At 41.4% G+C, this 25,751-nt stretch overlaps 1 protein-coding gene across 1 annotated transcript; it reads right to left on the reverse strand.

The window, feature by feature from the left end:
- Positions 1-6,812: 6,812 nt before the first annotated feature.
- On the reverse strand, positions 6,813-24,170 carry LOC121934367 (excitatory amino acid transporter 2-like). The gene is made up of 10 exons (XM_042474787.1): positions 24,039-24,170; positions 17,920-18,072; positions 15,358-15,608; positions 15,058-15,235; positions 14,254-14,380; positions 11,842-12,075; positions 10,975-11,169; positions 9,555-9,689; positions 8,502-8,724; positions 6,813-7,038 (listed from the first exon to the last, which is right to left on the reverse strand). The coding sequence occupies exons 1-10, from the start codon at positions 24,166-24,168 to the stop codon at positions 6,937-6,939; spliced, it is 1,728 nt and encodes a 575-aa protein (XP_042330721.1). The 5' UTR covers positions 24,169-24,170; the 3' UTR covers positions 6,813-6,936.
- Between the last annotated feature and the right edge of the window lie 1,581 nt (positions 24,171-25,751).

The following is a 25,751-nucleotide window of genomic DNA, read 5'->3' on the forward strand; positions in this document are numbered from 1 at the left end:
TAGGTCAGGATCTACTAATAGATTTTTGAATGATATGCAATAGATTGATAAGGGATACTAGCACCTGCTGGCTAGTGGATTGCATAGCTTTTTATAAAAAGATTATAATGATTTTTTTTTAAAAGTGTGACTGATTTTAATGCTGCTGGCTATCATTTTTTTGGTAATAGGTTTTCTTAATGAGCATGCATTAAAAAAACAAGAGAGAGAGAAGGGGAGAGCAGATAGGTTTGCTTCACCAGTGACTTCCAGTATATTAAAGAAGCACAAAAACCATCAGAAAAGTGAAGGCTAATGAAAGAAAAAGCTATCTCTGGACAGATTTTGGAAGAAGGCCTCAAGTGGTCTCCAGAAGTTTCAAAATGTTTTTGTTTACTATTACCTGACCTGAATGTTTTGCTTCACACATGCATATAGTTTGTTTTCAATAAAACATCTGTTGAAACGTGTTGAGATGCTCTTTCTTTTGTGTTGGAGGTAATCTACTCTTTCTGCCTCTGGTACCCAATATTCTGGTAAAGTAGTAATGCTCAGAAACACGTCTCCTTCATTTTTTGAGTATAATTGAAAAGATATAGCCGGGGTTTTTGTAGTTCTCAGTGTGAACACCAGATGGCAAAATGAGGTTGAAGAATAGAAGTTAGTCTAATGGAAAAATTAGGAAAATCTGATATCCACTTTTGGGATGAGTCTTTAGGAGGAGATGCCAGACGTGAATTTGAAAAAGTGTGGAGTGCATAGGGATGGAGAGAATATTTGAAAATACTGAAAAAGTGGTTGAAAGACATGTTTTTCAAGTGTCAAGAAACTCCAATGAGAGGAATCCTGGGCTGATGAGAATTTTATTATTGGCCTGATTAGAACTTATTCTGCACAAAATTCGCACATAGTTGTTTTGTGCAGAAAATAGCATTTTCTGCATGAAAAACAATATTTCAATGCAGAAATATTTATTCCCACGTAGAAAAAGTTGTTCTCTGCACAGAAGAAAAAGCTGTAATTGGCAATTTGTCCTACGTAAAATACGCAAATGGTTTATTTGTATGGAAAACTGCATTTTGTTTCCTGCACATTTTGTTTCCTACTGTTTTCTGTGCAAATCAACCACTTGTGAATTTTTCACAGAACAAATCCCCGATCTCACGTTTCCCCCCCCCCCTGCACAGAAAACAACATTCCCTATGCAGGAATTAACATTTCTGCATTGAAATATTATTTTCCATGCAGAAAAGGCTATTCTCAGCACAGAAAAGGCTGTTTTCTACACAAAATAACCATGTATGAATTTTGCACAGAATAGGTCCTGAAATGTTTATAGCCTTTGAAAGCTGTGAGGTTCTTAAAGACTTTCTCACAGAGGGATGAAAATTACTAAAATTATTCATTGCTGCTTTTGAGAAAAAAGTATGTCAAGAGATCTTGTAGCACTTTTGAAACTGAAAGAAAGAAGTTGGCAGCGTGAGCTTTCATAGACTTAAGTCTACTTTCTCAGATGCATTGGGTTGAGAAAAAACTTAGTGAAGATTTACATCTCCAGGAGTGCAAATACCCCTTGCCTTTATGCATGGCTTAATTAAACAAGACTTCTTTATCTTGATCCAATGAGACTTCCTATAATGCAACTTCCCATAATGTCAATGTGATATAAAGAAATGCACACATAAATTTCTTTTGTCTAGTTTTACATTTCTACACACACGCACACACAATTGGACTTCCCTTCACAAGACTGCTAGCAGAGGGAAAGCATAGCACCAGCAGCCATTGTGCAGGATTACACCGACTAGTTGGATTCCATATTGATGAAGCTCTCCTTTGCGTCATTGCCTCTTGCCTGTCCCTAGACATTGATTAAATTTCTGGCTTGCGGCTTCTTAAGCCCGACAGACGGCATCTCCTTCTTTGCCTCCCTCCCCCAGCTCCCTTCAATCTGTTCTGTCTCTCTCTTCCACCTCTCCAGGGATGGGCACCACCTCCTCCTGCATTTCCACATTAGATTAGAAAAACCAGTGTGTTGAAGCTGTTCCAGAGCTCTGTCCTGAACAAACCCTTAAGTAGGCTACAATGCTGTAGTGAGATGTGCAAAGGTTATGCCAGACTCTCACCACATGAAGTTCCAGTTGCATCAGAACAGAGACAGGAAAAAGGAAGTACAAAGCTCCGGCAAGGGCTCATGTTATTTTAAAACTACTGTCTAATAATAAGGAAACAAACCCTGATACTGTTGTCACCAATGTAGAATGAATTTGGGTTAATGTAAGATCCATAGGCTTTCTGATATAAGCAGTGTTAAATGGGAAGAAAGTAATTTAGAATAACGTTGTGTATTCTTCTAGACTATGGCTGGTCCCTCCAGATGTTGGACTGCTATTCCCAGCAGTCTTCACCATTCCTTTTGGTTGTAGGCACTACAGTCTGAAATATGCAGAGGGTTGCACTTTGCCCACTCATTTCCTAAATAGAAATGATTGATAATACTGGCTATCTAATGCAGCAGTTCTTACACTCATGTTTAAAGTAGCATACTCTCCAATCTTGATGAAAACTGAGACATGTGGTCCTGCAACATCAGAACATGGCCATGAGAGAAAAAAATATGGATGGGGAAGAATTCACAAGCTAGGAGAGGCTACAGCAGTTTGCTTTTGTCTGAGTGTACAAGAAAGGGCAAGATTCGGCTACCTCCAATCTTTCCTCCCAATAAGTTAAACGAGTACAAACTACTTTTGCAGTGTGGACTCAGTTTGCAGCAACTGAAGTAAGATGGGTAGAAGGAGAAAGGAACTGAGACATTTGAAAAAAGTGAGATAATTGGGACTGTCTCTGCCAGATCAGGCCAGTTACAAGGTATGAAGTAGGGGTACACAGAGCCCTGACCTCTTATCCAGTCATAAGATGCTCTCTATACAGCAGCTGCAGCCACCGATAATCCTCCATCATCAGAACATCTAGGTTGCAAAGGAAAAAAAGTATTCTGGTTTACCTGCTGGTAGCAGTGAAAGGAAAACTGCAATCTAAACTCTGATTACTGGGAGATAGAGTGCACTGAGATGTGACAACAGAGGTGAGGGGTGGAGAAGAATGCTGAGATGTGGGTTTGGAGTTAGACTGTGGATGTATTTCCATTTGTATGCACTTGCATACATATGTATATGCATATGTGAACAGGCCTCTGCCTTCCAGCCAATACCAAGTGTGTCCCTTGGGAATCAAAATGTTGTTCACGTTGCTGTGGGGAACTAGCCATGGTCAGTCACAGTGCCAAGAACTGAAAGGGAGACAACAGCTCAAACTAAACAACATACAAATCTGCAAAGATGGGGATCATTGGTCGGGTAGTTTTCCTGTTTGGGCAGACTAGGTGCTGCCCACCCAACCCCCCAATACCCTTCCCAAAGGTAGAGGGATAAAGCGGGCCCTTAGTATCCACTTGAGTTGGGTTCCAAGACCCTCTATGGATACCAAAATCCAAGGATGCTCAACTTTCATTGTATACAAAGGCATAGTTAAAAAATAGTAAAATCAAGGTTTGCTTTTGGGAATTTATATATATTTGAAATATTTTCAAGCCGTGGCTAGATGAATCTGTGGATAAAGAATCCATGCATATGGAGAGCCGACCTTAAAGTTGTACCCAGATCTTGCAAGAAAGAAGGAAGAGGGTTACAAAATAATGTCCTCTTTCTTTTGCTTCACTGGCCCTGGGAGGCATCAGCTGCCATGGGATTGATGGCTCATTTGTGGACAAACACTAAAAAGGCTACTATGGGAATCAAGGAGGTTGGAGCCTAGTTGACAGGCACAAATCTGCTGGGATTATAGCTCTTTTTGTAGTCTGACTCTGAACACTTCCTCTTCCATTGCGAAATCTCATCTTTTGGCTTTCTCTTTGTTCTGATTAATTTCATACATGGTTTGATTCTAAGGGTTTGTCTACAATACTTATAAACCCCAAATTCCCTCTAGGGTCACTGTGTGCTGTTTACATTAATCAAGCCCCAAACCCAATTTGGGCCCAGAATACTCCTGGGGAAAGCCCAGAGGATTCTGGCAAATGTAGACAAAGGGATGCAAGAGCTGAATTCCTTGGAAGTCTTTAAACAGAGGCTGGATGGCCATCTGTCAGGGATGCTTTGATTGAGATTTCCTGCATGGCAGGGGGTTGGACTGGATGGCCCTTGTGGTCTCTTCCAACTCTACGATTCTATGAACACAAACAAGTATAGAATACACAAGAATGGAAAGAATATTTGAAAATATTGAGAAAATGGTTGAAAGGCATGTTTTTCCAGTGTCATGAAACCCTGATGAGGAGAATCCTGGACTGACAAGACTCTTTGCAGTTCCAAACTTATTTTGCACGAATTTCTGCACTGTTGTTTTTGTGAAGAAAACAACATTTTCTGTGTAAGAAACTGCATTTTCTGCATGGAAGATAATACTTCAGTGCAGAAATATTAATTCCTGGTGCAATTGGGAATTTGTTCTTATAAATTCACACAAGGTTAATTTGCATAGAAAACAGCATTTTTTTGCACAGGAAACAGCATGTGCATTGAAATATTATTTTCCATGTAGAAAAAGCTGTTTCCTACATAGAAAATGCTATTTCCTATGCAAATCAACCATGTGCAAATTTTACGCAGAACAAATCCCCAGTTTCTGGGGGCAGCCCAGAGTATTCTGGCAAATGTAGACAAGCCCTGAATTCAAAGCAGAATCTTTCAAACATGGTTCAACTCTTTTGCAAATATCAAGACACCTTTTACTAAATCTGAGCTGCTAAGTAACTACACCTTAGAGACTAACTATCTGGCTTTTTGCCTTAGCAAGCTTCTGCAGTTAATTCCTAGCAAAGGAAACTAACAGAAGATTTCTAGACTTTATTTTACCTCTAAGGCAGAATGACACAATAAGTTATCGACAGAATGTCTGGACCTGGGTTTCTTCCAGAGGCAGGCAGCATAAGCCAGGCTCTCAGAAAACCAGGAGGTTGAATGAACTTGAAGGATACCTGAAGGAACTAAAAAGGGCAAAGCATTAATAGTCCAAGGCATCTTGTTATCTGACACAAAGGACAAAATGGTGATCCTTTCCATGCCATACACAGAAGCCAACTAGGCTAGCAGCTGAACTTTATTTCAATATTGGCAACTGTATACTGTCCCCAACCAGACAAGGGGAACAGGTTTAGGAAACAAGGATATCAAGGATATGGAGTGTCTTTCCCCAGTGGATGGTTAGACATGGAAATAACAATATTCAGCATGCAATATTTTCCCCTATTGCGCTCAAAGCACTTCATGTACATTCTCTCTATCACTGCTGAACCTTGTAAAATGGTCAGAATTATTGTTTCTAGATACAAATGAAAGAGGGAAACAAAGAGGCTCGTATCGCTTAAGGGCAGAACCCAGAGGCCCAGAGCACATGGAGTTTCAAGTAATACATAAAAGGATGGGTGAAGAGATCAAACAGAGTGGGCTAGATTTCTTAGAATTTGAGGGAATTGTGGTGGGTTGTATGGATGAGGAGAAAATGGCAATGTTCACTGAATAGATAGATAGAGGTAGGAGAAGACACATGAGGAAAACATGACATAAGGTTCTCTGTAATTTGCTAATTGAAGATTAACAGTATGCCCGTGGCCCTTCAGAAGGAGCCAATGCAGCTATTCCACCATCAAACTGCACCTCCATTTATCCCATTACCATAGAAGAACTCTAATTGAACAGACTAATGGTGGGGGGAAGCTAAACACAGACAACCACTTACAAAGGAGGCAGTTACCACAGAGTACACCCGTGCAAATATTTGGTAAGCCAACAGGCTGTATCATCTTGTCAAACAGCATGAGTATTTCCATACCTTGTGTGCCCCCAGATTCCAGATATGGTGCAAAATACTGATGCCAGGTTTACAGAAAGTTCCATGCACATGTTGAAAAATTCATCCTTGGCAAATGATTGTCTGCATTCAAGGCAAGGGCTGTATCTGTGCTAATCAGGTTTTGAGACTCAGTGTTAAGCAGCTGGAAAGTGAACAGTTAATGTTATAAAGCAAAAAAACCCAGAAGATAACTTAATAATCCCTTTTCTCATCATTTCTGCTTCTCTAGATAGTAAAGGGAGTGCCTGGGATTTTGAGGATTGGAGAAGGACCTTTATTCAGTGGCAGAGCACAGGGGCAGGCCAAGTATTCACCTGTCTGAGGCAAAGGAAAAGATGGCACCCCTCTGACATTCTGTTTTGAATTGTCCATATGAACAGTTGAATAGTTCCACTGGTGATGGGAAACATTTCTTCTTTGGACTACAATTCACAGAATCTCTGCTCATTTTCATCTGCGTCTGCCTAATTCTGCCTCAGGGTAGGCTCAGCCCTGGCAAAGCATGCAGAAGACCTTACGTTTAATCCTTGCATTCCTATTTTAAAGGGTCACAAGGATCAGGAGTTGAAAAGAAAATAAACTCCCTTTCAGTCTATGACCCTGGGGAGATGCTGCCAACCGGAGTAGATAATATTGGGTTAGTGTTGCCTGACCAGATATATGTCAGCTTCCCTTCTCCCATGAAGACCACAAGGGCAAAATAGGCCATATGTTATTAAAACAAACAACCCACCCCTCCCATTCCCAAGTAATCTATAAAAGGTATATTCAAAAAAAATATACAAGTCTCTGTGTATGTATGTGTGCGAGTATATATATATAAATGTATCTACATACACATGTACAAGGGCAGCATGAAGATGTAGCTGCCTTGAGGAGGGGGCAGTAGGGCTTTACCCAGGGATTTTTTCATCCAGTGCTAGAGAAAATCACATCAATATTGTGATACTGCCCCCCTCATCTCTCCCATCATCTACATTGCTGAGGCTGGCAGCAACTATTGTGCTGTGTGTGTGAAGGAGGAAGAGAGCGAGGGGGGATGGTTATCTATTCGCCTTCTTTCTTCTCTTCTCTTTCCTCTTCATCATTGGAAGGGTCCTCTTCATCCTTCTCACTGTACTGCGATGCTGCATCCATTTTCTCTGGAAGCTAGAAGCAAAGACAGCATGGATTATTATTGTTTTCCAGAGACGTGTGTGTTCTGTGTCTAGACTTTTGAGGCTAAAATCTCTCTAAATCCTATGATCAGAAAACAAGGATTCCAAAGGCTTTCCCTGGCAGAAGCTCCTGCGTCTTTAACATCTGTGCAAAAAGGAAGATTTTTTTAAAATGCAAGCTTCAAGACTATGGGTGGGATGGCACTGATATGTCCCAGTGAAATATCCTTGATTTATTACTTATAATTCTTGTGTACCCAAAACAAACAAACAAATGGATTCAAATTACACGAAAAGACATTCTGCCTAAGCATTAGGAACAATTTCTTGCCTGTAATAGCCATTTCACAGCAGAATATATTGCCCTCAGAGAGTGTTGGACACTCTTTCTTTGGAGGTCTTTAAACAGACATTGGCTGGCCATCATCAGGAATATTTTAGTTATGTATTCCTGCATGACAGAGGACTGGATTAGATGGCCCTTGGGGTCCCTTCCAACTCTTCTATGAATTCTCTTCTTTTCTGGATTGCTCAAAGATAGGAAAGCCTCTGCTAGGAAGAGATGTAGCAAGGTAACAAGAGAACTCTGGCAGCAAATTCAAATTCTGTCCTGAGACTGCAAATCTGGAAAGATTTGCCACATTAGATTTGTTTGCACAAAAAAGAATGGGATTTAGACATTCAACAACACAGGAGAATGGGAATTAGGGGCATTGTTAATTTTTAAAATGGTGCCAGGGCTAACATCAATCTGGAAGTGAGATACTTTTACATGAAATGGCATTGATCTGGAACAGAGATGTTATATATGTTTATTCACTGGTGAGAGAAATTCTCTTTGTATATGAACAGAGCCTCTCTCTGTTATTGTTATTTCACGTAGCCCAGGAACTAGGTATAAATTGTGGTAATAACTCAAAGATTAAGAGTATCAGAAGTGACTAAAAGCTATGGTAAAAGAAGAGTGCCTAAAGATGACTGTTCCTTACAAAGACTGAGTTTGAAGTGCAAAAGTAGCTTGCACTCAGTGAACAGGGAAGAGAGGAGAGGAGGGAGCTCTTCCCAGTTGGTTATTGTGTTGTGCCTTGAAATCATTCTGACTTATGGTGAGCTGAGGCAACCCTATCATGGGGTTTTCTTGGCAAAATTTATTTGGAGGAGGTTTGCCATTGCCTTCTCCTGAGGCTGAGAGCATGTGACCTGCCCAAGGTCACCCTGCGGGTTTCATGGCCAAGTGGAGAATCAAACTGTAGTCTCCAGAGTCATATTCCAACACTCAAACCACTATGCCACACTGGCTTTCAGTAGGATAAGGCAAAAGCAAACTACTGCAGTCTCACTTAGTCTGTCTATTTTTCCTCATTAATAACTTTGGCCATCTTGACCACAATCTGATGATGCTTGTTCTGGTTTTCATCTGTGAAATGCGTATCTGAATAGAAACATTCTCCTCACCTCCTCCTCATCTTGGCTGGGCAGGACTGTGTACCCAGAGCCAATGGAGCCTTCCAGGGGCCCCTGGTGATTGCCCAGCGCTTGCAGTTTCAGGGCAGAGGGGTCTGGCTCACGCCCTTCAACTCTGGCATCAATGACTTCCAGCTCTTTCAGGGAGAGGTAATGGACTATGCCAGCACCAAAGGAGTCGCCCACCACATTGATGGAGGTTCTCATGCGATCTCTGCCAAAGGGATGCAATAAAAACAGGCAAAGGCTATTAGAGAGATGTGTTAAAGACCTCTGGTTTCCCTCACTTTTCAGCCTATCTAGTTGTGTTTGTAGTTGTTATTTCTTTCTTGTTACAGCAGCCCTCTGCAGCCTGCTATTTTGCTGCACTGAAAAAACTAATTAATTCAGTAAATTTTGTGTGTGTGTGTGTGTGTTGTGCTCCTTCAAGCTGTTTCTGACTTATGGGAACTAGATGAATCCTGCTCAGAAACGGGATTTAAAGGTAGAAACCCCCCACAAATGTAGGATTTTTTCAGACTACATTTCTTCCAAAAAGTAATAACGTGAAAATAAAGCAAATGGAAAGTGGACAAAAACTACACCTTTTTAATTTCGGTAACTTCCCAGAAGCAAAAGGGTGCTGTTCTAAGTTGAAGCTATCATGGGGTTTTGTTGGCAAGACTTCTTCAAAGGAAGTTTGCCATTACCTTTCCCTGAGGCTGAGAGTATGTGACTTGCCCAAGGTCACTCAGTGGGGTTTATGGCCAACAGGGAATTGAATTCTGCTCCCCAGAGTCACAGTCCAACACTCAAAGCACTATGTCACACTGGCTCCCCTGTAAGTGTGTGTTGTGTGTGTATAGGGTACATTATGAGAATATTGTTTTATTATTTTGCTCTTATTCTGCAAGCTGTTTTGAGGTTTATAGGAAGAAGAGACATAAGCAAATAAATAGCAAAAAATGCAGAGAACCATGACTATCAAGGTATGGACATATACTACTCTACGACCTGGCGTTTCCCAGACCAAACTCCTCGACAACTACCCTTGTCAGCACTCACAGTAGCCAGTCCACAGCAATGAGGAGACTGATGTCCTGGGTAGGGAGACCCACAGCTGTCAGGATCAGAAGCATGGTGACTAACCCAGCACTGGGTATACTGGCTGCCCCCACGCTAGCCAATGTGGCTGTCAGGCTGTGGAAACAGACAGAAAGAAAGTGAAACATGACGGCTAGTATTCAATACTGGCTACGTAGCTAACTACTGTGGGCCCTTGGTATCCACTGGGGTTTGGTTCCAGGTCCCCCATGGATACCAAAATCCATGAAAGCTCAACTCTCATATTCTACAATGGCATAGTGAAATGGTGTCCTTATATAAAATGGCAAAAACAATGTTTCCTTTTGAAATATATATATATATATATATATATATATAGTGTATATATATATATATATACATACAGTGTGTATATATATATATATATATATATATATATATATATAGTATTTTTAAGCCATGGATGCTTGAATTTGTGGATAAAAAATCTGTGTATACCGAGGGCCAACTGTATACCTGAAACAGCAGATAATAGGAACCGTATTATTTTCAGTGAGATGTATGATTTCTGATCTTAGCATATCATAATAGAATCACACTTCTAAATCCTCCAACACAATTCTATGGTATACTTGGGCCAGAAGCTGACTATAGAATCACACTAGAGGACCTAGAAATACCTAGAGAAAACATATTTTTTCAGATGTGGGTAAGTGAAATTGTGGATTCTGAATTTGTGGATATGGGGGTCATAATGTAACCTCTCCTGGCCTAGTCCACCTAAGTCTGATGGGAACATCATTCTGATTAAGTAGGTTGGCAGGGGGAGTTATGATTGCGGTAATAGTGGCACAATCATGACTAATGATTATGAATATGGAACAGTTATGGATGAGTAAATCTGGGTAATCTAGTGAGAAGTAGTTGATACAGGATACTGCCCAAATGTTTATAAATGTACTTACATTTACAACAGTATTACAGAAATGTCTGCAACTACAACAGTATTACAGAAATGTATGCAACTACAGACAGAGTAGAATTGCTAGGTATTCCTTATTATAAGGATGTAATTTATAGGGTTGGCAGGTTTCCCTTATTTTAACATATGCCCCCTATTTGAAGGTAGGAAAGCCTTTTCTTTTATATAGATTGAACACAATACCAAAAAGTCCTGTATTTTTGTATGTAGGACAAACATAAAGGAGTACGGATAAATAAAGGAGGAATAAGACAGCAATAAATAAATACTTGGACCTCTACCATGAGTCTCTGGTGAAGATTTTAATAAGTGGGAGGCTTCATATGGAAAAAGGGGGTCTTTTTCATGCCCATGTTCTCACTCCCTGGGCTTGCAACATCAGATTCAGATCCAACTGCTCCAAGAGAAACCAACCTACCAAGAATTGTAAGATCTCACCTGACAGTTGCAATCTGTCCCCCATCCAAGTTTATGCTGTTCATCTGTGCAATGAAGATGGCTGCCACAGCCTCATAGAGCGCAGTGCCGTCCATGTTGATGGTGGCTCCAATAGGCAGTACAAAACGTGTCACCCGTTTGTCAATTTTAAGGTTCTCTTCGAGGCAGCGGAAAGTTACAGGCAGTGTTCCAGCACTGGCATGAGGCAGCAGTGGGAGAAATGGGGGTTGGAATATAGGAAAACGGGATTGAAAATCCATGTACAATGCAGCTATGCAAGGACATTCCTCCTCACCTTTGCATACTCATATCTGGAGGTAATAGGAACAGCATCTTTTGTACATACTGGAACTGGCAGACCTATAGGCCCAGTTAACAATTTGAGCACTGAGGCTGGAAATGCATTTTTCTTAACCAGAACAACAAGTGTGCCCTACTTGAGTGATTGGGCTGCTATCTGGCCATCTCTATTTTCCTCATGCTCCCTCCAGAAGCTCGGGACAACATCCACGGTTTTCCTCCATACACAATTTTGCACAATAACTTTGCAAGGTAAATCAGACTTACAGTGATATCCTCAAGGTTACCCAGGCTAACCACTGACACTGGAGTATGTAGTTTGGTGAGGCACTAGAGTTCCCTGGCTGAGACTTCTAAACACCCCGTCTAAATTGTGAATCCCAGAATTTCATGTGATATTGCACATCAGTTAAAGCGGAACCATAGTGCTATAACTGTATCTTGTGATAGAAGCCCTGCTCGCCTTCTTATTCATATATATGTATGCATGCATACACACACACACACACACACATACATTTACATATAGTATATGTGAAAATAATAGGGGTAAAAAGTTGCCCACACCTGGAGGCAGTACCAAGGGCAGTAAGCCAAGCCTGGAATATACCAGCATAGAAGATGAAGGGATTCTGCCGAGTGATGACAAAGAAGATGAGAGGCAGCACCACAACACCATGGATCACCAAGCCCACAATGACAGTCACCATGTACATGCCCAGCTGCCTGGCCACCATCTCCAGGTCTTTGATAGCTGCAATCTTGCCACAGATGAGTGACGCAATGCCAAAAGGTGAGTACCTGCAAAACAGAAAGGAAAGTGAGAGCTTTAACAGCTATTACTGATGTCAAGTGAGAAGATGCCATTTCCCCTACTCTGTTTCACAGTAAAAAGCTAAGAATTTTTATTTAATAAGTATTATTATTAACAGAGAATGCTTCCTCAGTGATTTTTGATGGTTGGTGACTACTATACATGTGGCTGGGGAATCAGATGTTAGAAAAGTGAGTGTTGTATTTTTTTTTTTTTTAAAGCCCTGGGAGTTTTGGTAGAAATGAAAACTGCAATGTAGCCAGAAATTTAAGATTTTGCTGTTGATGGAAACAGAAATAACCAGCATTCTTAGGCTGGTGGGTGCAAGAGGAGCTGTTGTGATGTGGTGGACTGAACTCAGTCATCAGAGAGAACGTGAAGGAGATCATAGCCCTTAGAAAATTTAGCTATTTGCATACCTTCCTGTTGAGAAGAGCTAATAGCCAGCATGAGTGAGTAGAGTCACTTCAGCATCTGAGGATCCTTTATTGTTTAAACATTTTTTACTCAACCTATTGGCCTCTAGATGTTCTGGAACAGTGCTTCCCAAATGGTGATTTGTAGACCAAAGCCAATCTGTGAGACATGAGATGCAGGTCTACAGCTAGTTTCCAGGAAATTATGCAGAAGCAACAACAATATGGCACAGATATGGTACTTTGCTTTATCGTGAAGAAAGAATTACTGGTCCACCACATCACATACCATGAGAACCACTTTGCTGGACTATAGCTCCCAGCTCCAAAACCCAGGGCCAGCTCATCCATATAAGCGAACTAGGCAGCCGCCTAGGGCAGTAAAATTTAGGGGCGACTTGGTGGCTTTTTTTGTATTTTTTTTTGCGTAATCAAACAATATTAAAGTGAAAACTCATTACAGCAAGCAATGTAAAAGCAAGCTATTCTATGATGGTTTCGTTGTACAATGGCCAGAACTTAAATGTGTGCCTCCCTGTGTCTGTGGTACAGTTTTTAATTAGCTTTTTGACTAATTCTCAATACTATGACGAGAGATTGGAGCCTAAATTTTATGTCATGTTTACTTTTAACAAACAAAACAGCAGAAATCAAGGGGTGAAAATAAATATGAGGGGCGACAGGGGGTGCCAAAATATTTCTCGCCTAGAGTGGCCAAATATAGAGCCAGTCCTGCAAAAACCATCAGCATATTTCTCATTCTGTGGGCTAACTTCTCTCTCTGCCAGTGAAGAAGAAGGTTTGCAATATCTTATGTCCTCTCCAAAAGCATAGAACTGCACCCTTAACTCCAAGATTCACCATCAGCATCTGCATTACAGTCAAAAGAGCATATGCACTATGCACAGAATAACAGCTGGATAGCATATATCTCATTGACAAAGTGTGTGTGTTTATATGCACACACGCACACACACAAGCTTGGAAAGGTTTTTTAGACAACAACTTCCAGAATCTGCACAAGAGTAACTTTTCTTTAAAAACTACAAGGCTATATAAACCAGCATTATACACCGGCCTCAGGGCAGAATGGGGATGTGACGTCCACACGACATACCCTGATGATGCCCTGATGCTGCCATCATGCCATGCGCCCAATCACACTGTGGATGGTGTCACAGCACTCCTTTGGTTCTGCGTCCAGATGACACGGTACCAAAAGGAGCACCAGAAGGTGCCGCAACCATGGCAAAAGCAGCCTTTCCATGGTGCAAAAAGGAGCCACTTTTTGCGGCTCCTTTTTGCCCCGCAGAAATGCCAGATCAGGGCCGCAGCATGTAGTTGCTGCAGCTCTGATCCGGTGCTGAAAGGGCCAGCAGCAGGGCACTCCAAAGGGGCGGTCTGTTTAGCCCCTACCTTTTCTAATGCAGACACAAACCCAAATCCCACATATACATGAAAACAGACAAAAATACAGCTTTAAAAATAGCAATTAACCAGCATTTAAAATATGTGATTTTAAAACAAAAATCAAGATATCGTTCTCAAGTCGTCAAAATATGGTAACCGAACAGAAAATCTGTTAAGTACTCAACCAATTTACTAGTCTCTCCTGCTGAAATCCTAGCAACTGTCAAACAAATGTGTTGGTTATTATCAATAAATCAGTCTTTTGCATAAAAATGAATGATTTTACCAGGTAACATAAGAAATAAATTTCTGGGTTGCATATCTATGTGAGCATCTCACCACATGATCATGGAAACCAGCTTCATGATGATCTCATTGAGGATGTTGAAGAAATCAGCCATGGGCTTGGCTTGTTCCCCCATTTTCCCCATGGAGATGCCAAAGGCAATGAAGAAGCCAATCAAACCTGTTGATGGAGGGAAACAGCAAAGGGTTTGAGAGATGGTCACCAGTTTCATCCCTGCAAAATTCCTCAGAGCTTTCCTCCCCCATTACAGCAAAAATAAAAAATGGTTTCATTCATAATAGGATTGCCAGAGTGAAATCTGAAGAGGGCTCCTTTACTTTCAATAGTTATATAAATGAGAGCCACCATGGAGTAGTGGTTTGAACATTGGATTAGGACTCTAGAGAACAGGGTTTGAATCCTTGCTCAGTAATGAAACCCATTGAGTGACCTTGGGCAAGTCATGTTCTCACAGTCTTGGAGGAAGGCTAAGGCAAAAACCCCTCTGAACAAATCATGCAAAGAAAATGTTGTGACAGGTTTGCCTCAGGGTCTCCATAAGCTGGAAACCATTTGAAGGCACACAACAACAAATAACTGCATCTGAGGTTCATATTCCAGGCATAGGGTTAAAACATGTGATTGTTTATTGAGAGCTAGCATAGTGTATTGGCTTGGATTATGACTCTGGAGACCAGGATTCGATTCCCCCACTTGGCTATGGACCTTGGGCAAGTCATGCTCTCAGCCTCAGGAGATGGCAATGGCAAACCACCTCTGAACAAAACCTGTAAAAAAAAACATGATAGGTTCGCCATAAGTTGGAAACAATTTTCTGTCAGAAGTGGCAGACTCACCCAAAACATTCATTCCAGCCTTGAACTCCAGCCGTTTCTGGGTCACGGTGCTAGGACCCACATTGACCTCCGTGATGGTAGCATTGAGCACTGTCCCATTGGCATGGACTATCTGGCTGATGTTTTCTTTACGTACTACTACTGGTGGTACAGGCACTTTCGTTGAGACAGTTTGGATCTGCATGTGAAAGAGGTGGAAGGGAAGATGGGGAGGGCAGTGTGAAAGAAAGCATCCATTGCTGTTAAGCCCTCCCTGGCCTTCTTTTCCCTGGTAGACATGGTCCTTGTCAGTTGTGTTACCTGCTGAAAACAGGCCTGAACCAAGTTTTCTGGGAATAGGTTCCTGATCAAGTCCAGAAAAGCATCCAAGCTGGAGACATCCTCATTTTTGGATACCACTGTAGGAGCCTTCTTGAGTTTTGGGTTGCCAGGGTGGATGGATAGGACCAGAATGACACCCAATATGGCTGCCACCACTGTAGTTGACATATAATACAACATGGCACGAGTACCCATTCGCCCACTCGATTTGGCATCCAGGCCAGCCAGACCTGCCCACAAAACACATCACAGACATTACAGGAGCACAAAGTTCAAAGAAAAAGATAGCTGCTTTGTCCATGCCACTCCTCCTTGTTATTGAAGGTGAGCAGATTTAATCTTTTTACTAAACTCTTGAGATCCATCACCTAGAAACAGACACAAACCAATGGCAGAAAGAGAACACAGATAACTAGACAGATGAAAATGAGGTGGGGGGAAAGGGTCAGGCCTATTGGCCATTGGTATAATCTGTATAAGCCTGGCCCTGAGTCTCCAGTTTTTGTGGGCCATTTCCAGGTAGGAGGTGACAGTGCAGACTCTTCACTTTTAGAGACCTAGGCTCTGGGAAAGAGGAAAGGACTGTGTGCAGATTTCCAGCTCACTTAGTACAGCCACAGCTTACTACAATTTGCAAAGAGTCATTGATTTCTTGGTGCAACTTGTAAAGTCTTCCAAGGGGGCCTATCCATTTACTTATTTAACTTCCTCCTTTTCTCTTAGCTCTTGTAGTCCCAGGTTTTACTCTTCACTCTGCTCTGCTTCCATCATCTGAATAGAAGCAAGTAGGCTAGGTTAAAGGTTCCTTGTAAGTGAAAAGGAATTGTCCTCTCATTTCATCTTGATCTGGCAACAACTCATTTGACCAAGATTTCTGTCTTCATTTCTAAACAGGAAAATAGGTTCTTTCCCTGTTCGAATGGCAAGCTGTGAGCAACTACAGTTGGTACTTAGCACATAACACTTATTAAAATCACTGAGGCCATCCCTAAGTCTCCCATTTTGGTCCAGAAACCTCAAACTGGGACAATCCTGAAATGGGGATCCTAATGAATACTAACATATGCATGACTGTAAGTTGACCTCATGTATAAATCGAGGGCAGACTTTGGGCCCCAAATTATGGATTTTGACATAACCCATCTATAAATAGAGGGCATGTAACAAAGGATGTAAAGGGGTGAAGGAAAGGGAAATTATGTCAAAATACGCAGCTATTTTTCCACAAAGACATTCAAAAGGTGTGATGTGGCAGAGAGAGTAGAGGTGGTCAGTGCTTCTTTTAAGTTCTCCTGGGAAAAGCTCTCGCCTTTCACCACTCTATCAGAGAAAGGGGTGGTTCTTATTTTGATAAAGGTTAAGATACAGTATATACACTGATCCATGGATAAGTCGACCCAGGTTTGTTGGGTCAATTTTTTGTCAAAAAATTCTAGACATATACATGACTATATATAGTAATCCATATACAGACATATAAGCATGTATAGTCAACTCTCTGTATCCATGGATTTTACATCCACGGATTCAACCATCTATGGGTTGAAGATATATGTTTAACAATTCCAAAATGCAAAGCTTGAGTTTGCCATTTTAAACAAGGGACACCATTTTACAATGCCATTGTATATAATGGGACTTGAGCATCCACAGATTTAATTGCTATGGCAATTAAAATGGTGTCAAACTGGATTGCCTCTGTAGTGTGGATGGCCTCACTGTTAACCTTTAAAAGTTTTCAAAACAGTATTAAGTGGCCTTAAAAAGCTCTTAAAGTGCCTGGAAGAATGTTCACCTAATGATCAAAAGGCTGTAGCATAAGTCAAATTTGCATTGCAGAACAATGCAAATGCAATGCCATAGCTCAATACTATGGAATTCTGGGATTTGTAGTTTGTTGTGGCACCAGAGCTTTCTAATAGAGGAGGATAAATATCTCACAAAAGTACAAATCTCACAATTCCATAGCTCTGGGCCATGGCAGTTAAACCAGTGTCAAACCGCATTATTTCTGCAGTGCAGATTAGACCACAGATTCTAGGTAATGGCATTCTATAATGTGTTCTATGACTAGGGTGCACTCACTGAAAAGGCCTGTCCTCTGAGAGTCATTAACATAATCTCCCTTGATAGTATCCAGAAAACAGCTTCTCAAAATAATTTTAATCAAATGTATAAATTTAGCAGTTGTGGCAAAGGAACTAGTAAAGCTGAAGTGGACGCTGCATACATGATGTAAGAATGTGGCCAGGGACACTCAGATGTCTCTTGACACACACAATGGCCTGTTACAGACAGGCCAATATGTCATTTCCTTATGATCTTGTGAGATGGCAATTCTACCTCCTATTTCCATTTAGATTGAAAAGTATCTGCCAAAATTAATGGTGTTAAGTCCCACAGGAAGAAAAATCAACTTTAGCCAGAAATTCACAGTAAGCATCAATATTTGAGCTTATTCTACCTCCTAAGAATAACTGCTGTGGAGCTTAGACCTGGGAATGCATGGGGCACCTTCTGCTTGTCTTCCTGTCTTCTTACCTGAAATGAGACTGGATATCACAAGAGGCAGGATCAACATCTTCAACATGCGCATAAGGATGTCCCCGGGAAAAGAAATCAGCATGATCAGGTCACTATCAAGTGGTGGAAGCAACCTTAGCAAACCCCCAAACAGAGATCCTAAAATGACTCCTGAAATGAAGAGGAAAAATACAAGGTCCTAGTTTACATCAGAAGAAGTTGCCCCTGTCAGAGTCACCAAGCACAAGTTTAGGGAGAGAAAGGTGGGATCATTGAAGACAAAAGATGGGGTGGAGTGTGGGAGAAGAGTGATAGGTGGCAAAGTAGTGGCGCCCTTAGCAGCTTATGGTAGCCTGCTGCCCCATGCTTGCTGAGGAACACCAGAGAAGGCTCTATCCTTAAACAAAATGAACCTACAATTACCTGAAATGGCCAATGCAGGATATATATCATGTATGAGAATATGTGAGCAGTGGCAGGTTTTTGGACATGACTGCTCATGCCACAAAACCTAATCTGGGGCCCCTAACCTACCTGCTGCCATTCTTTCAAAGAAAGAGCACTCTCTAGCCTCTGTTTGACAGTCATTCCTATTTTTGTTACCATAGAAAGTCTACCAACTGACTGAAAATGCTGAAAATACACCATCATCATTGGCATCTACATGTCTATCCTGTGTTTCTTCAAATGAGCTCTTCTCGTCATTTTAAATTCAGAACAATTCTAAGAGGTAGATCCGACTGACAAAAATGACTGGCCCAGGTTTGTCCATGGAGTTTCATGACTGGATTTATTTATTATTACTTAATCATTTTATTTCTTTGCCACCTTTCTCCCAGAGTGGGACCCAAAGTGGATGACACAGATATGAAATATCAAATACAAATTTCGTAAGTATGAAATACCAAATAATTCCATTTATTTTCAGTTTAATTTCCCCATGATGTTGCTTTTTCTTTTTCTTTTTGGTGACAACTACATGAACAGCTTCAATGGATATCACTGACACTAGGCTGTATCTTAGCCAATTTTTTTATATGCCACACACATAAGATTTTATATAAAAAAATGTTTTACTTAAAAGGTAGGAAATGTTTTGGCCCATTATTAGTGTTTCTGGGTTTTCAAACCAGCAACAGGGAACAGTCAAAATTAATGACAATCAGGACTCACATTTAGGAACTGGAACAAGCATTTGCTCTACCTAAATGCCAAATGAAAGTATCAGTGTCAGTTAACTAAATATGTGTTGCTATCTAAAACCATGTGTTTCCCTTACAAAATTAACATACTGTCTATATTCATAAATTATATGATTCACAAAGTTCTGTTTTTATGGATGGCAAACACCCCAGATTACAGACATTTTGGTATCTTGTTCAACCTATATAAGAGGAAAAGTCCTCAAATAAAGGATGTCCCTTATGAAAAGAAACCAGTGGCAGCTTTGCCTGTTATAGAAAATTATTTCCACTCATCCTCAGAAATGTCTTTTCTTAATATTTTCTCCATTATGTCTTAATTCATTACTAATATCTGATCATTCTAGGTCAATAATGACATTGTTTTGGCTAACAGATTTTTCGGAGGAGAATAAATCTCTACTTGCATTCCCTGCCCTTAAGATCTTTAACAGGAAATTTGTTTAACTGAAAGTATTGGAAATCAGAAATAATTCCTTATCCCCCTTCTCCCTCACTAATGTTTAAGCTCCAGATATTTTGCCTTGCAGAAAACCAATCTGTTGCTCGTCTAGATAGACATTGTGTGGGAGGGTTGTATCCAAACTTTCCAGGGCAGGATCATGATATTACTGATATCTAAACCATTTTGTGGAAACAGGATCTGTTCAATGGATCGGTTCAGAGAAGCTGGTGTCCTACTTGGAGTAAAGCCAAGGTACAGGGGTTCATGCCCCTGAATCCTCCCTGGGAAAAGATCCAGGAATGGAAATTGCTAGAGGCAACTAGGGCAAAATGCAAAGTCAGGGCATGCAGCTCAGCTGAGAGAGAGGGGAAAGGAGGGTGAAAAACAAAATTCTCCTGATCCTTCTTAATACTTTAGAGACCCTCTTTATTAAATATATGGGGCTGGCCTGCCTGCCTTCCTCTGAAATTTTCACACTCTCTGTCAAGGAAACTGAAATTTTTTCATTCAGTATGGACTGCACAAATATGATAATCTTAACAATACAGTATTTTATTTTGACCAACTATATGCCGAATGTTTCCTTAGGGGTGCATGCATAGTTTGGCTACAGTTTTCACAAAGATAAGTAAAAGTTTGGAATGTAGAGTTTGGCATCATTACATTTTGGACTGCGACTCAGAGATAAGTGGGTGCAACATCCCCAAAAAAGTGTTCACAGTGGCCATGCTGGCTGGGGGATCTGGGGAGTTATAGTCCAAAGAGAAACTTTTTTCAAGGTCTGAACAGAGGGAACTCAGGTGACGCCAAGAAAAGATGGATACAGTAGCCCTGAACACTCTTCAAAACTATTCACAACCATGGTGAGAACTAGAAATTTGTTAAAATGGTGAGAACAACAGTTAAACATGAAATGCCCACAGGTATAAATTCCAGGCCAGGCATGTTTTAGAATTAGGAACATGGAGAATTTTTGGTTAGAAAATTAGTAAGAGGCAGAGCTTGGAAAGTTGCTTCTTAAAAGGAATTAGTTACCGTTACTATTCTAAAGCCCCCAGCACTTTGACTGCCGTGGCTCAATGCTGTGGCATTCTTGGATTTGTAGTTTTGTGAGCTGTTTGGCCTTCTCTATCAGCACACGCTGGTGCCACAACAAGCTGCAAATCCCAGAATTCCACAGCACTGAGCCATGACAGTTAAAGTGGTGTCAAACTGCATTATTTCTGCATTGAAGATTAGAATTTAGCTGTGGCTTTGTAACTAGAAAGAAGAATTAACATATGGAGTGAAATATCTGTATCTTGAGATTTCTTTGACAGTTTGTTCTCTTTGGGCTTGAATGAAGCTGCTTCATATCACTTTGGAGGTATGCTGTTTAAATGACACACATCTTAAAAGGCCAGAAGTTGTGCCAAAGCTGCGCTCCAGTCCTTAGCAATGGAGTGCAGCTTTGGCGTGGCTTCCACCCTCATAGGATGCTTGCATTTAAACAGCATACCTCCAAAGTGACCGAAGCAGCTTTATTTCGACCTGTCTGTTCGGGCCCTTTAACCCATTATTTATTTACTTTATTTATATGCTGCCTTTCTCCCAAGCCTGAAGACGGCATAATACCTAAGTGTTCACAAAAGACTTTGATTCCTCTTTGGAGTCACTATCAATACAGTAATGCACAATTAGCCCTCCACACCTCCTGCTCACATCCTCTTCCCTGGCACAAAACTATCTGCCCCTTTCAATACATGGCATACGGATGTCCTCTCCTATGTACCCTTTGGTCTTCTTGTTCAAGCTGATTAGGAGCTGGCAGTGGGCAGTGGTGGGGGGTGAGGATGGGGAGAGAGACTAGTGAAGCTGCAGGGATTAGACCACATGTTTAATTTTCTTTCTCCAAGGCAATGACGTAAGAGAAACAATGAGAGACTAATGAAATCCTGGCCCTTTCCCCTATCAACCTGTGGTTCTGCCAGCGCTTGTGACTTGTATATGTATATATGTGTGTTTGTGTGTGTTTATGTGTGTGACAGAGAGAAAGAGAGAGAGAATGTGTGTATAGGAGGGGGCATATTTGAATCTACACAAGATACATTTAGAGAGCCAGTGTGGCATAGTGGTTTGAGTGTTGGACTATGACTCTGGAGACCAGGGTTCAGTTCTCAGCTTGGCCATGAAACCCACTGGGTGACCTTGTGCAAGTCACATGCTCTCAGCCTCAAGGGAAGGCAATGGTAAACCTCTGAAATCTTGCCAGGAAAACCTCATAATACGTTCACCTTAGTTTATCACACGGGGGAAATCCCATGCAAAAACAGGATTTAAAAGGTAGAAAAAACCTGCAAAAGTGGGTTGATTTTCACACATGTCGTTGTTAAACTTGTGTTAACCTGAATGGAAAGTAAACAAAAGCTGGTCCTTTTTACTGTCAGAATTTTCCAAAAGTAAAAAGGAGCGGCTTTTGTCTATTTTCCCTCCTTTTTCCATTCGAGTTAACATTAGTTTACCAACAACGTTGTGTGAAAATCAACCTGCTTTTGTGGGTTTTTCCCCAATGTAAACCCCCATTTTTGCACGGCTTTTCCTCTGTGTGATAGAATCATAGAATAATAATAATAATAATCATAGAATAATAGAGTTGGAAGAGACCACAAGGGCCATCCAGTCCAACCCCCTGCCATGCAGGAAATCCAAATCAAAGCATCCCCGACAGATGGCCATCCAGCCTCTGTTTGAAGACTTCCAAGGAAGGAGACCCCACTACGCTCCGAGGGAGTTTGTTTCACTGTCGAACAGCCCTTACTGTCAGGAAGTTCCTCTGTCAGTAAACTCCTTAGAGTTGCTATAAGTAGGAAATAACTTGAAGGCACACAATAGCAACAAGGTATGTTTATGGCAGTCAACACAAAATTACATATAATGTTTGATTTATTTAGGAGGATGTCAAGGCAAGGAAAAGAAGAAGGAAGGAAGACAGACAGAATTGTACACTTCAAACACAGCAAAAAGAAGACGTGGTGGGGGAAAAATTTTATGAGATATTTAGTGCTGCTATGCCTGAAATATTTTTCTTCAACTTCATGTTAATTGCATTTTCAAAGTATGTATAAGGCAGAAAGGGTTAGCCTCAATGACTTTTATGCTTCAGACACATACTGTTTTTGCCCTAAATCCTATCCCCTTCATTTCTAAGAAACTGATGCTCCTTCTTGAGGTTCTCAGCTTTCAGCCTCGCCTTGAAGAGGTCACCAGAGGCTAAGAACCCAGCTGTGTGCCAGGGCTCTGTGTGTGTGTATGTGTGTGTGTGTATAAAACTACAAAATATGGCTGGCTCCCCAGAGATAGGAGATTACTCGAAGGTCCATAGAGGATTACTGTCCAGATCTGTCTTTATGAAAAATCTAATTGATAGAAAAATTATCGTATCGTTCCCTTCTCTTCTGGGATTACGTCTACAGCAGAAACTAAACTGTGGGGAGATATACTATAGTACAGATAAACTCTTTTCAGTTCCATGGAGCCAGTTTTTACTTTACCCCACAATGAAACCCAGTTCTGTTTTTTAAAAAAACCATACTGTATATAACTCTTTTTCTAGTCTCCTTAATATTTTTTCATGACAGGAGCTCTGGTGGAGCAGTGGTTAAATGCCAATACTGCAACCACAAGGTTGTGAGTTTGATCCCAGGCAGGGCTCCAAGATTCACTCAGCCTTCTATCTTTTCGTAGGTTGGTAAAACGAATACCCAGCTTGTTGGGGGCAATTAGCTTACACATTATAAAGCACTTAGGAAGTGTTAGTTCACTGATAAGCGGGATAGTAATGTACTTGCTATTGCAATTGAATAGTCATCTCTTCTATTTAGGTAATTCAGCAGTGTTCATGTGGAGTGGAAGATACAACAAATACAACATAGCAAGACATCTGTGTAGATAGCTGCCTAGCATAACTGTGGAGTGCAGAGGTAACAGGGGAAATTTGGGGCAGCTCCAGGACTAGAATACTGTACTCCAGAAGTAGCCTAAGGAGATGTACACCTGTCCTGAGACAGAGGAGAGAAAGAATGGCTCCAAGTTACTAGTTAGCTTCACGACTGAGCATGACTCCCCAGATCCAGTCTACCACTCAAACCACTATATCATGCCATCTTTCTATAGGGTACTTGACAAACTAGATGTGCTGTATATGTAATAAGAGCAAGCCAGTGTGGTGTAGTAGTTTGAGTGTTGGACTAGGCCATGGGGACCTGCTGGGTGAACGTGGGCAAGTCACACTCTCTCAGCCTCAGGGTTGGCAATGGCAAACTCTCTGAACAAATCTTGCCAAGAAAACCCATGATAGGTTCACCTTAGGGTCGCCATAAATCAGAATGCCATCTCTTCGCTGACAGATTGAATGAAAGTGGAAGAGAACTTTAGCTATGGGTAGAGAAATCAGACAGGTAAAAGGGAAGAAAGAGAGACCAAATAGGCTTGTTTGCATGAGCACATCTTACCTATGATAGTGAGAGTGAGCAGTGCATTTCGCATAAGCCATCCACAGTACTTATCCAGGCAAGGTTTTGGCAAGTCTTCCAAGATGATGTGGGGACCATCTGCCATGGGGACCTCCACATGGTTAGTCATTTCCAGGGCCACACCTAATGCCCCTTGTTTTGTCTCAAGGAGAGCAGGGGGTGGGGAGGAAAGAAAAAATGTTAACTTGGGTCAAACTTGATGGCTTCAAATATTATGCACAAGGTTTTAAAACTGCTTTAATCTTTTCAGTCTCTTTTTAACTTGTGTTTTAATACATATTTAGGGTAAATTAACTTTATTGTGTTAAAATGTTTTAACCTGTTGATCTTGTACCTGAGATCTTTTGATCTATGGTGAGATGAAAATATTTTAATACACACATGCATGCATATATACATACATTTGATGACTGGCATCCTGTTTAGTATTAATGAGGTTATAGGCTGGATGTATGCATAATCTTGCAACTTTTAAAAATGATCATTAATAACCAAATGTGACCCCAAAACCTATTTCTTAAGACAGGCAATGCCTCACCTGATAGGTTTCTGAGGCCCTACAAATCAGGAAAATGATGACTACAGCACTGACATCACTTTGCATTGAAACAGGCAGTAGGAGAGCCCCCTCAGGGTTCTGCTGCCACTGCCTCTCTCAAAGCAGCCTGTGACTGTAGGCACCACTGTAGATGAAAGTCCCTCTCTCCATCTCAACTGCTACCATGCTGGCCTTGAAGAGAGAGAAGAGGAAGCAAGCACAGTTCCACTGTTTTTAGCCCCAGAGGAGGAGGTTGTGACACCGCACACCTCCCTCCTTCTTAATTGCTACCTCCCTGGTCTCCAAGGGAAAGAAGAAGAGGCAGGCACAGCTACACCATACCTAACCCCAGAAGTAGATGGAGTGCAGCATTCTCCATTCTGAACACCATTACAACTGCCACCACCTTGGCCTTGGAGAAAGAGAAGAACCGGCAGTATCTGCTGGACTTAGGGGCTGTACAGAGTACAGACAGCCCTGAGGGTGTGGCCTCCAACCACCCCTTTTACAGCCAGATTGGAGCTGTGACAACTGCACACCGCAGCCCCTATTTGGCCGTTGCAGAGGGCAAAAAGAAGCCACAAAAAGCAGCTTCTTTTTGTGCCCTGCAAAGGGCGCAATAGCTGTGGCGCCACTGTTTTATGGCACTCCTTCAGCGCTGCATCATGCAGATGCAGCACCAGAGGAGGGTCATGATGCCACACACCATGCAGAGCAGTGTGTGGCATTACGCCGCCCTGGGAACAGAATTGGTGTGTGCATCATGTGGATGCTAGACCTCGACTCTGTCCCCAAGCTGGACTTTAAGGGTGGTCTGCATAGAGTCTTGGTCCCCTTCTTCATTGCCATTCCCTTCTCCTTTTGTGCCATGTATTTTTGATTGTATGTCTGAGAGCAGGAATCTATCAAATTAACAATCTGTAAATGCTCTGAGAGACTTTGTGGCTGAAGAGCAGAGTATAAATACTCTAAATAAAATAAAAACAATCACTTTCCATAACCTCAGAAAACCTTGAGTTGTGACACTATCTGGTTTAAGAAGCAGGTTATTTTTTGGGGGGGGGGGGGGTTGGCTGGCTATAAAGACAGAATTCTGTTGTCATAACTATGACTGATCATTCAGAATCTCAGCCAAGGTTGAACTTTTTTAAGGT

This window comes from Sceloporus undulatus, chromosome 6 (assembly GCF_019175285.1).
Source record: "Sceloporus undulatus isolate JIND9_A2432 ecotype Alabama chromosome 6, SceUnd_v1.1, whole genome shotgun sequence".
NCBI lineage: Eukaryota > Metazoa > Chordata > Lepidosauria > Squamata > Phrynosomatidae > Sceloporus > Sceloporus undulatus.

Excerpts from the sequence above, each read along its gene's own strand:
- LOC121934367 (XM_042474787.1), bottom strand. The coding sequence starts at position 24,168 with ATGACTAACCATGTGGAGGTCCCCATGGCAGATGGTCCCCACATCATC. Across the intron at positions 12,076-14,253 it reads CTGGTTTCCATGATCATGTG|GTACTCACCTTTTGGCATTG; the intron begins GTGAGATGCTCA and ends TCTGTTTTGCAG. Across the intron at positions 9,690-10,974 it reads GGACAGATTGCAACTGTCAG|CCTGACAGCCACATTGGCTA; the intron begins GTGAGATCTTAC and ends CTGTTTCCACAG.